At 46.7% G+C, this 12350-nt stretch overlaps 1 protein-coding gene across 6 annotated transcripts in view; it reads right to left on the reverse strand.

The window, feature by feature from the left end:
- MPRIP (myosin phosphatase Rho interacting protein) overlaps positions 1-12350 on the reverse strand; it is a 259002-nt gene that overhangs the window by 55188 nt on the left and 191464 nt on the right. For all 6 annotated transcript variants that reach the window (XM_033915061.1, XM_033915058.1, XM_033915056.1 and 3 more), the window contains exons 8-12: positions 9242-9383; positions 7825-7941; positions 6515-6571; positions 2425-2493; positions 2174-2263 (exon numbers count right to left, since the gene is read on the reverse strand). In XM_033915061.1, coding sequence (XP_033770952.1) covers positions 2174-2263; positions 2425-2493; positions 6515-6571; positions 7825-7941; positions 9242-9383 — 475 coding nt within the window. The remainder of the gene's footprint in view (positions 1-2173; positions 2264-2424; positions 2494-6514; positions 6572-7824; positions 7942-9241; positions 9384-12350) is intronic.

The following is a 12350-nucleotide window of genomic DNA, read 5'->3' on the forward strand; positions in this document are numbered from 1 at the left end:
ACTCTTTCAAAAATGCTTCAATTACTGAAAAATTGAGGCGAGCGCCACTTTGGTCAAACGTCCTCATTTGTTTAAGCATTTTTAAGTGGAGGGTTGAGGGGCTTTGCCGGCAATGGTACGATTGGTGGCAAAATACTTTTCTGCATTGGACATTTTTCAGATTGGTGAAAAGTTGAGCGATGTGGAGAGAATGAACCATGAAAAAAATATCAAAGTTCCCTCCCTAGCCCAGACACCTTGTGTCAACCTAAGAGCCTGGGGAAAGCACCAAGCAGTGGCGTAGCGAGGGTGAAAGGTGTATCCCCCCCCCTCCCCTGGCTCCTTCTCTGATCCTGCTTGCCATGCGTGCCCCTTTCCCCCTTCCCTCTAGTTGAAGTTGTTGCTCGCAGCGGTCAACAACGTGCTCCTTGTGACTCCGTCGGCTCTCCCTCTGAGCGGCACCCAGAAGCGACATCGGCGGGAGAGCTAACGGGGTCGTGAAGAGCACGTTGTTGACCGCTGTGAACAACTTCCACTACAGCAGTGGTCTCAAACTCAAGGACCACCAGGTACTATTTTGAGGAACCTTGGAATTATACAGAATGATTCTTTATGGGAAAACTTGTGCCTTAAGTGTTTGGCGCTCGCGTTCCAGAACTTTGCCCGCCTCAATGCTGTAACCTCACGCAAGCGATTGTCCTCTCCACTCCACCTCACAATCGCGTACAGACGCAGGAAATCGCTTGCGTGAGGTTACAGCAGTGAGGCGGGCAACGTTCCAGAACGCAAGGTAACCACTGGAGACAGGGCAGCTTGTGCGCGTGTCCGGTGCTGGAGGAGGTGAGAGCTGAAGGCGGTTGCGGACGTGACCGCCAGACACTTAAAGCACAAGTTTTCCATAAACAATCATTCTTTATAATATTGAGGGCCTCAAAATAGTTGGTCCAAAATCTTGTTTCTTGCAATTAATACTTTGATAGTTTTTCACTTTCTGCATGTTGCTCTGCTTTTAGCTGTGTATAGCCGAAATTATCAGAAGCTTGTGTTCATTTCAGATTTCAGATAATCCACATTTTGGATTTGTAGGTACTTACCTCACGCAAAGTTGTCATTTCTTTAATAAGACATTAACTATTTTTTCTGTGGCCCTCCGAGTACCTACAAATCCCAAAATGTGGCCCTGCAAAGGGTTTGAGTTTGAGACCGTTGCACTAGAGATATGAGGGAAGGTAAGGGGGGGGGGCGCACTTGGAGAGGAGGAATGGGAAGAGGTGGGGGAGGGGTAGAGAGGAAGAGGGGTGTCAGCGTCCCCACCAACATAGCACCTGGGGCAGACCGCCCCACCCCACCCCACTGGCACCAAAATGCCACACTCGCTTTACCACAGCGATTCCCAAATTAAGTTCCACAAACTTTTTTCAGTGAGGAAGTCAGCAGGATGCTTTGGTTCCCCGAGACCGGCACGTCCACACCTGCTCAGTTAAGCAATATGAACTGAGCATGTGCAGGAGTAGCAGCACCAGTGGCTGAAGCCCGCCACTGATTTCCTCGCTGCTCACGCAGCACAGGCCTCTTCGGTTAAACTAAATCAAAGGCAGAGCCCCCTCCAAAGAAGCTCGTTGTGGTCGAGGGAAGATGCCGGATTAAGGGTGCAGTGGCAGGAGCTGTCAGAGACAAGGGGAGATGCCAGATTGAGAGCAGGGTGGAGGGAGGGAGGGAAGAGAGAGACCCAAGATGCTGGACTACAATGGAGGGCAGAGAAATGGGACTGAGGAGCGGGGGGAGGGACAAGGAGCAGAAGCTGGATGGAAGAGGGGGAGGGAGCAGAAGCTGGAAGGGACTTGGGTGGAAGGAGGGCTCTTCACTATATGAAAATTCCTTTTAGGGTTTCCACCATTGTAAACAGTATAGGAATCGCTGCTTTACCAGCATCAAAGGCTCCAGAAGGGCCTCTTACACACGTCCTATCAATACTCCGCCAATTTACTGCTCATGTCAAGCCATCCTATCTTAACCACCTGCTGTTTCATTCCCAACACACCAATTCCCACACCAGCTTCCCTTGCTTTCGTTCCCTTCCCAGCACTCCCTTCCACCCCGCATCCCCATTCCCACACCAGCTTCCCTTGCTTTCGTTCCCAGCATTCCCCTTTCCACCCTCCTATCCCCATCCCAGCTTCCCCTGCTCTCTTACATGGATCTGGAATCCATAGTTCCTCTGGACTGGAAATTCGGTGACATCGTAGCAAGGCGACAGGTCAATTTCGCCATCCATGTCAGCAGCCTGAGAACAAGGAATCAATACGGCTGGGTAGAATGGTAGATTTAAAAGCTCAGAATACACCAAAAGTTTAACAAACACAATTACAAACTATTTTGATGCACCCGATGGCTTTTTGCTAGACACTGGAAACCCATTTCTCCATCGCTTCGGGGACCACTCACCTCCTCGGCCACTGAATCCCTGTAGAACCTCAGGCTCTGATCAGTCAGCACAAACCAGTGTTTCTTCCACTAGAGAAGGGAGAAAATAAGAGCTTTACATTCTTCTCCTTTTCTGAAGAAAGAGCAGGCCATGTTCACCTGACATAATCCCAGCCCAACCCCTCTGGACTGCAGTTTGCAAGGATGGGATGAAGACAGGGGGGAGGAGAGCAACGAGAGAGAGAGAGAATTCATCTCTGGAATGATGACCGAAGTTAAAAACTGGCTAACATGGGCGCAACCGGCCAAGGACCTAGCAATGCGCCACGTAAGCCGGCTGTAAAGTGAACACCAGCAAAGGAGAACGTCACAGCGAGAAGACAAAACCAGTCACAGACAATAACAATCAGACTGCTGGAAATGCAATGCTTGTCCTGGTACAACTGGTTCCTCGGAGCGCCATGTGACAGTGTACGCCACTGGCGCCAACCCCAATGATACCATGATGATGTGCGCTATATTTATTTATTTATAAAGTTTTTATTTTATGTATTTATTTATTTTTTAAGTTTATATACCTATACCTAGACGATTTCCATATTTATTTTATTTTTAAAAACTTAAAGACCGCTTAAAACGAATAATTTTATATAAGAACATACATAATATGAAAACCAGCAACATATAGCTCAGATATATCAACAACAGTAGTATTTAGCATTTCTTATTAACTTGTTATAAAATTATTATATTCAAATCAACATCCTCCCTTCTTTACATCTTTTGTGAACTGATTCTTACAAAGTTACCACGTCTGGATCAATACCCTCATATCGTATATTACATAAAATCGTCCCGGAGGGGACATGATCAAAACTGAAGGGAATAGACTTAGTAGATAAAGACAGACTCTTCACCCTCTCCAAGGTAGGGAGAACGAGAGGGCACTCCCTAAAGTTAAAAGGGGATAGATTCCGTACAAACGTAAGGAAGTTCTTCTTCACCCAGCGAGTGGTAGAAACCTGGAACGCTCTTCTGGAGGCTGTTATAGGGGAAAACACCCTCCAGAGATTCAAGACAAAGTTGGACAAGTTCCTGCTGAACCAGAACGTACGCAGGTGAGGCTGGACTCATTTAGAGCACTGGTCTTTGACCTGAGGGCTATCGCGGGAGCGGACTGCTGGGCACGATGGACCACTGGTCTAACCCAGCAGTGGTAATTCTTATGTTAATAATTGAGTTTTCAACAATCTCTTAAAACTCAAACGATCCATGAATGGTCCTAAGGTTCCGGGAAGAAAGTTCCATAGCTTTACTCCAGCTGTGGAAAACAGATGCTTTTGATCTTATATAATGGACAAAAAATTACTCTACCATGTTTCCCCGAAAATAAGGCAGTGTCTTATATTCATTTTGGGTCAAAAAAATGCACTAGGGCTTATTTTCAGGGTAGGTCTTGTTTTTTCCATATACAATGATCATCTCTCCCTTCCTCTCCTTCACCCCAATTCTTCCTCTTTCCTTTCTCTCCCCCACATGTGCAGCATCTTTCTATCCCTCCCTCCCTTCCCCCTGTGCAGCAAAACCCTTGCACAGCTTCTATCCCTCCCTTCCGTGTAGCAGAACCCTTGAACAGCCCCCCCCGCCCCTGCTGCACAGCCGAACCCCCGCTGACCCTCCCATCTGAACCCCGCCAACAGCGAGGCCTACATACCTCCCTCCAAGAGCAGCGTCGGCAGCATTTTAAACAGGCTGCTTCACGGCCTTCTCCCGCTGGGGCCTTCCATGTGCTGCGTTACTGATGAAATCATCAGTGATTCAGCAGAGGGAATGCCCCGGTGGGAGGCGGCCACAAAGCTGCCTGTTTAAGAGTGCTGCCAACGCTGCTCTTTGTAGGTCTCACGGTCGGAGGGTCGGAAGGGTTCGGATGGTAGAGAGAGATGGAAAGATGGGAGGGTCAGCGGGGGTTCGGCTGCGCGGCAGGGGCAGGAGCAGGGGGCGGGGGAAGCATTGCTGCTGGCAAATCCAGGGACATTTGGGTTAGGCTTCCACGGACTAGGGCTTATTGGGCTTATTTTCGGGGAAACACAGATGGTATCATGAAGAGAAAATCAGGATCAGAGTATTCCAATGAAGGTTTGCTAATGGCAGGGCACCTGGGAAATCTCTACAGAGCATTATCTCTATCGCCCCCCACTGGACAAGAAGCTCAGTATAAAGCAGGTACCAGCAAGGTTAACCAAATTTTACTCACATAAAATCCAGACCATTAGACCTGCTCTCAGGCCCGCCCAGTTCTGCCCATGCCATGGTCCGTTCTGCCTCAGTCTCACCCCCTAACCCCACGCCCAACCTGTTCTCGTCCTTAGGAGGGAATTTGCTCATGTGCAGACGCAATGCAATAATGTCACCGCGTTACATACACGCATGCGCAGATGTCCTCCCAACGCGGTCCTGAGGTGGAAGCTCTTCAAAACCCAAAGTGCTGGGTTCTATAAAGGAGAAAGAGAAGAAAGAAAGGAAGAAAGAGAAGAAAGAAAGAAAGAAAGAAAGAGAAGAAAGAAAGAAAGAAAGAAAGAGAAGAAAGAAAGAAAGAAAGAAAGAGAAGAAAGAAAGAAAGAAAGAAAGAGAAGAAAGAAAGAAAGAAAGAAAGAGAAGAAAGAAAGAAAGAGAAGAAAGAAAGAAAGAAAGAAAGAGAAGAAAGAAAGAAAGAAAGAAAGAGAAGAAAGAAAGAAAGAAAGAAAGAGAAGAAAGAAAGAAAGAAAGAAAGAAAGAGAAGAAAGAAAGAGAAGAAAGAAAGAGAAGAAAGAAAGAGAAGAAAGAAAGAAAGAAAGAAAGAGAAGAAAGAAAGAAAGAAAGAAAGAGAAGAAAGAAAGAGAAGAAAGAAAGAGAAGAAAGAAAGAGAAGAAAGAAAGAGAAGAAAGAAAGAAAGAAAGAAAGAGAAGAAAGAAAGAAAGAAAGAAAGAGAAGAAAGAAAGAAAGAAAGAGAAGAAAGAAAGAAAGAAAGAGAAGAAAGAAAGAAAGAAAGAGAAGAAAGAAAGAAAGAAAGAGAAGAAAGAAAGAAAGAAAGAGAAGAAAGAAAGAAAGAAAGAGAAGAAAGAAAGAAAGAAAGAGAAGAAAGAAAGAAAGAAAGAGAAGAAAGAAAGAAAGAAAGAGAAGGAAAGAAGGAAAGAAGGAAAGAAGGAAAGAAGGAAAGAAGGAAAGAAGGAAAGAAGGAAGGAAAGAAAGAAAGAAAGAAAGAAAGAAGGAAAGAAGGAAAGAAAGAAAGAAAGAAAGAAAGAAAGAAAGAAGGAAGGAAGGAAAGAAGGAAGGAAGGAAAGAAGGAAGGAAAGAAAGAAAGAAGGAAGGAAAGAAAGAAAGAAAGAAGGAAAGAAAGAAAGAAAGAAGGAAAGAAAGAAGGAAAGAAAGAAGGAAAGAAGGAAGGAAAGAAGGAAAGAAGGAAGGAAAGAAGGAAAGAAGGAAGGAAAGAAGGAAAGAAGGAAGGAAAGAAGGAAGGAAAGAAGGAAGGAAAGAAGGAAGGAAAGAAGGAAGGAAAGAAAGAAGGAAAGAAAGAAGGAAAGAAGGAAAGAAGGAAAGAAGGAAGGAAAGAAGGAAAGAAGGAAGGAAGGAAGGAAGGAAGGAAGGAAGGAAGGAAGGAAGGAAGGAAGGAAGGAAGGAAGGAAGGAAGGAAGGAAAGAAAGAAAGAAAGAAAGAAAGATATATAGAGATATATACATATAAATATATATATCCATCCACTTTGGGCTCAGAACTACTTAGTGATAGATTTTAATCTAATTTAAGAAATCATTTTTCCACTCAATGTAAAATAAAGCAGGGGCATTTGTTGCCAGAAGATGTGGTGAAGTTGTATACGATTATCTGCCTTAAAGGGTTTATGCAAGTTTCCAGAAGGAAAGTCCATTAACCGTAGAAAAATGAGGGCAGATAAAGACCATATGGCCTATCTAGTCTGCCTAGCCATACCAGGCGGATATGGGGGAGTAGCCACCTCTTACATTTGTGAGCGGGTTGGGGGGTTTCTTATTGGAAGCTGCTGGCCACGATCAGACACTGGATCCTCGGTTTGACCCAACATGGCACCCAAGTCCTTATTTCTACTGGTACTCACCTGCCCATCTTCGTACAGCTTCGTCAGCCATCCTTTCTTGAAGTTCAACAAATCAGGCTGTCGGGGACAAGAAAGAGAGAGAGGTCAGAGACTGCTGTGCTTGAAGAAACGTCAGTCTGTGGGGCGAAGACAGTGAGGAACGCGCCGAGATATCGTACCACCCAAGACGGTGGCTCTGAGCAACCTACTACGCTCTCATGTGACAAGCAGAAGACGGCGCTCCCTCACTTGGGCTCAGGAACCGGGAGACTACTAAGGATGAAGCACATTCAAGCAAACGCCATCCCTCACTCAAGCCTCTCCCCCAAATCCATCATCACCGACTGTCACCACCAACACCTCAGCCGTACCAGAAGCCAAGAGGAAGCCATACCTCATTTTACCGAGTGGCGCACACTTACCTGTGTATTTTGTTCCCATTTGTCCTGACCTATGCCCCTATCTACACAGAGTGCTGCAACTTCTGGCTGGTACAGTCTGCAATAACTTAAGGAACCCTAAAGGCAGTGGCGTAGCGAGGGTGAGAGGCACCCTTCCTCCGCCTTCATCTCCACGCCTTTCCCAATCCCACCTCCCGCAGTCCTCTCCCCCTATCCCGACTGCTGCACCCACCCCCTTCCCCCCTAGTTCAAGTTGTTGCTCGCAGCAGTCAACAACAAGATCCTCACGACCCCATCGGCTCTCCCTCCGACGTCACTTCCTCTGCGCTGCACCCGGGAGAGCCAATGGGGGGGGGGGGGGGGGTCGCGCAGAGCAAGTTGTGCCGTGAACAACTTCAACAGGAGGTGCAGGGGAAGGGAAGCGCGCGTGTGGAGGAGAGGAGTGGGAAGAGGCGGGGGAGGGGTATCAGCGCCCAGGGCAGACCGCCCCACCCCCCCTTACTACAACACTGCCTAAAGCCTCTCTTTTGATGAAGGGATGCGCGTGTGCGAGTGTGTACACCCGCGCACCACCTTCCCACCTTTTATCCTTAACCCTAAAACGGGTCTCTCCCTCCTAAGTCCTTCAGCCCTCTGCCCTTAATCCATCAATTTTAAAGCCCACAAGGAAACTGTGCTCAGCCTAATCTGCCCACCCCCTTCCCAATATATCATACATGTGCGTGGGTGTGCAACATGCCTGCAACAATGAAGATATTGATTTCAACGTGAGTCACCCGACCTCAGGCTCAGCTACCCCTCCTGGTCAGAAGACTCTTCTTTGTGTTTCACCCAACCCTGGCACAGCTGGGGGTGTACAACCGACAGCCTACCCCTCCCCCCTCCAAGAATGGATGAAAGGGTGAAGGGCAAACACAAGGCATGACTTACTGTCATGGAGGACTCCGTGGACCTCCTGTCCAACGATTTTGCTCTGCGATATGGTGACAGAGGTGCAGGCGATACGTCCGGAACGGATCCAACACCAGATGCCTCAGTAGCAAAGTCCTGGAACACAGAGAGTCAGTATGCATTTATGCACTGGTAGTGGATGGGACAGGCCGACAGTGCGAGCCTTGCGGGCTTGGAGAAAGATTTCTATGAATGCAGAAACCTGCTGTAGGAACTTTTTAGGAGTTCAATCTACAATAATAACATACAGGAACATCATAGAACATATACAGCTCAGGAACTCATTGAAATCAGTAACAGAGATCAGGAAAATTGTCTATAATCTCATAAATTGAAATACAAATATTTACTGGAAATCAATTTTTATGGAACAGACAAAAACACTACAAAAAAAAAGCACAGGTGGTGTAGAGAATATACAACAACTCCCCGAACTCCCCACCTCACTCCCCATTCCCTCCTCAGCTCACCCCCCTATCAAAACCAGCTCCTCCCCAAAAAAAAAGGGGGGAGAGCAACACTATGCAAGGCTAATAACAGGCAAACCTCAAATCTACACCACTGGAGAGGCCTAGACAGTATAGGCCAAAATACTGTACAAACATTGCCCTGTACTCTGATGAGCCCTGAGAAGAAATGCAAGGCCTCTCCCCTCCCCAACACCCCCCAATTTTTGCACAGTGAGAATTGTCTCTCTATTAATGTCTAAAGTTCTTTAAATCACTTCAGTGCTCGGAGGTAGAGAATAACACGGGGACAAATTTTTCCCCATCCCCGTGGGAACTCATTTTTCCGTCCCCATGAGTTCTTTTCCTGTCCCTGCCCCATTCCTGCAAGCTCCGTCCTCGTCTGCGCAAGCCTCAAACACTTTTAAAATCATAAGTGTTCGAGGCTTGTGCGGTTAAGGCAGAGCTTACAGGAATGGGGCAGAGACAGGGACAAAACTCACGGGGACGGGACGGGGGAAATTGAGTTCCCGCGGGAACGGGGGAAATTGAGTTCCCGCGGGAACGGGGAAAATTTGTCCTCGTGTCATTCTCTACTCAAGAAGCTCCCACGAATGCTGATCGACTTCGTGGGGATTTGTTTGTACTAGGATGAGTCTGTTTTGTACATGGGAAAAGCAAAGAAGGGCAGGGCCCCCTTTACCAACATCTATCTCCAGGTTTCATGCAAACATTGCCTTGCTAATCACCACCGTGATAAAGGCCCACCGATATCGCACACTTTTACAAGTTTTTTAGTCTGTGGACGAGAATGACTTGACGGTCTCGTGCCTGCCAGCCTAAATATTTTCCTATGGCAAACAAAAGCTGCAAGATAATTTCAAATGCCATGTGCCAACCTTATACGTCTCTAGTGCCCTTATCATGCCCAAACGCCCAAGCATCTTTACCCGTTTCCTGGGAAAGACCCTCTTCTCGCTCCTGCCCTGTCGAGTCTCACTGGTAGGGATGGAAGCAGAAGCGAGGCTGGCTCCCAATTGTTCCACGTTTTCAATATCCAACGTCTCGAATCTCTCGATGACCTGGGAGCGCCTGGAAGATACAGACAAAGAGATACATTCCACTTAATGGCATAACAGCCGCATTCCCCGAGTATCTTAAATCTCCAGGGCATCGACATTCGCACAACAGCTAAGCAATCCCAAAGGGCCAGAGAAATTACCACAAGCTGCCATCTCCACATGTTGCCTCCACTCACTGGGCAGGGTCTGACCTAAGGATGCCAACATCTGAAAGCACTGGTAAGAGGGGTTTTTGAAGCGATTTAGGAAAGTTACATTCTTAATGGAGACAATTCGAAACAACAAGTGTGCGTGTAAAGTCCGCAGGCGCTTTTTAATCTGCAGACCCGATACCAATTTTCAAAGGGGAAAAATCTCCTTTTGAAAATCGACTCAAGGGGGGGACAATATGCATACAATATCTGTGAAAGCTTATGCATACATTTTTGAAATCAAAATCCAAAGTATTCATCTAAGGCAGGGTGTCAAAGTCCCTCCTCGAGGGCCGCAATCCAGTCGGGTTTTCAGGATTTCCCCAATGAATATGCATGAGATATATTAGCATTCAATGAAAGCAGTGCATGCATATTCATTGGTGGAAATCCTGAAAACCCGACTGGATTGCAGCCCTTGAGGAGGGACTTTGACACCCCTGATCTAAGGACATGCTCTGCCATAACTACCCTTGGAACAACTCTCCAGTGTGTGCATCTGTGTTGAGCAATTTTCATATGCCTCGTTTCCATGCACAAAATCCTATTTTATGCAGAAAAATGCCTTTCAAAATTTCCCTGTTATCGCCCATCAAACTGCAATGTCCTAGGAGGAAAAAACATGGGGAGAGGGTGGGGGCAGCAAGGATATATGATCAACTGCTCCCCCTAAATTAGGGGTTGGCAGTTCCGATCCTCGAGAGCAGGTCAGGTTTTCAGGTCAGGTCAGGTTTTCAGGATATCCACAATAAATATGCATGAGTGAGATTTGCATCTCAAGGAGGCAGGACATGCAAATCCATCGCATACATATTCATTGTGGATATCCCGAAAACCTGACCTGCCTGTGGCTCTCGAGGACCGGAATTTACCTACCCCCTGCCCTAACTGAAGGGCGGCTCGCTGCTCTAGGCCAGCTTCGCATCCATCTGTAAAAGAGCTGATGGCGCCAATCTTCTCCGCCCCCACATGGTCCCCTTGAAACTCGGCAAGGCTGCAGACACTCAAGACTTGCTAAAGGCACAGGTTCTGCGTTACCCACGATGCTCTGTGTTCTTATTTTCTGTTCTCTATGCGTTTCCTTGGCAGTCTGCCCCCGTTCAATAAGACACCAAAGTCTTGTAATGAAATGGCTTTCTGCTCTCTCTCTAAGAACCTTTTCAAGCCAAAGACTGCTTTTAATGAACACGTCTGTAGCCTTCTCCTGGGACAGTAATCAATTAGAAAACTTTAATCATAGGCATGCCCGGAAAACTGTGCAATTTATGACTTAATCACAATTTTGGAACATTATTTAAAACTACAACACTACAAAACGCACAGAAGATAGTTACTCAAAAATTGAAACTAATTTTTTTTTTTTTTTTTTTTCGGAATTCTTCCATTGCTTTTGAAACGAGCTTTGGCTTTAAGGGAAACATTGGGGGGGGTTTTCCCCTTGTTGAGACCTCGGTCTCAGCAATTCCTGGTCTCTCTTTTGAGACCGGGTGGCACCAGAGATCCAATGTCGGGACACCGGACCCAAGTGTGGAAAACGGTCCTAACGTTTCATTTATGTCACCAGCTCGCAAGCGCAGTTCGTGCGCCTCTGTCTTCCTATTTACAGAGCTTCTCTTCAGAATGAAGCTGTTATCCAGAAGAAGAAAAAAGGATTCTCGTGAAGACATCGCATACACAGAGGATACATGATTTTAGACTGTAAACAGCAAAAAGGGGAAAGGAAGGTTAAATACTGATTTTTGTCAGCCGGCAGTGCTCTCACACTGAGATATCTGAGGGGCTCCCTGCTCCACGCCGACACCTGGAAACAGTCAGAGATGTTCCCCTCGGGTTTTCACTTCCACTCAGGGGGAAAGTAGAAACCAACGTGAGAGCAATGCAGCGGTAATGCGACAAATTCAGTTAATTGACAAAAGAGAACCACCACCGCTGGGTGTCCTTAAAAGGAAACGAGGAGAGGAACACAGCATTAAGCAGTACCAGATGGCTCCAGGTCAGGCGGGATAAACAAGGCTGGGGCTGGCTCAGTGCAGGGCAACTCTGGCTCTCGGGAGTTTCCCACTGATGGCGCTCGAGGCAAATTGTTCTCAAATGGTTATAACGATGGAAAAATGAAGGATCACGAGGGTCTTCGGGGTGACTTTGTCTAACATGCCCCCCCCCCCGTCCTAGTTTAATGTCAGACTAGAAACTGAAAAAAATAAGTTTTTAGACAAATGGTTCTCTACAAGTTACCCTGTTCCAGAAGGAAGACTTTTTTTTTTGGAAAATCCTTGTTTCGAACTTGCACCCTAAAGCCATGTGGGTTTTGTAGTCTGATTCTACTCGATTAAATCCTTGCTATGGATTCCATAACACATCATACTAGGGCAGGGGTAGGCAATTCCGGTCCTCGAGAGCCGGAGCCAGGTCAGGTTTTCAGGATATCCACAATAAATATGCACAAGATAGATTTGCATTAGAGAATGACGCGGTGACAAAATTCATCACCGTTCCCGTCCCCGCGGATAACCGCGGTAAACCATCTTCATGTCATTCTTTAAGGAGAGAGGGAAGAATCAGAGTATGAATGGCCACAACCACTGACCCGCAAGCTTTGCTCTGAAGAATGCTGGTGTAGAAGGACTGAGGTTGAAACAGACACTACAGAATGACAGTCTCTGGTATCCAGAGCAGATATTGTGATGTCATAATGCCTCATTCCACCAGTGCCTAAGAGCCAATCACATCAGTGATGTCAATGGCTTCATTATCCTTGGCTCCCATAAGAATCAGAGTATAAATGG

Source organism: Geotrypetes seraphini, chromosome 11, assembly GCF_902459505.1.
Source record: "Geotrypetes seraphini chromosome 11, aGeoSer1.1, whole genome shotgun sequence".
Classification (NCBI taxonomy): Eukaryota; Metazoa; Chordata; class Amphibia; order Gymnophiona; family Dermophiidae; genus Geotrypetes; species Geotrypetes seraphini.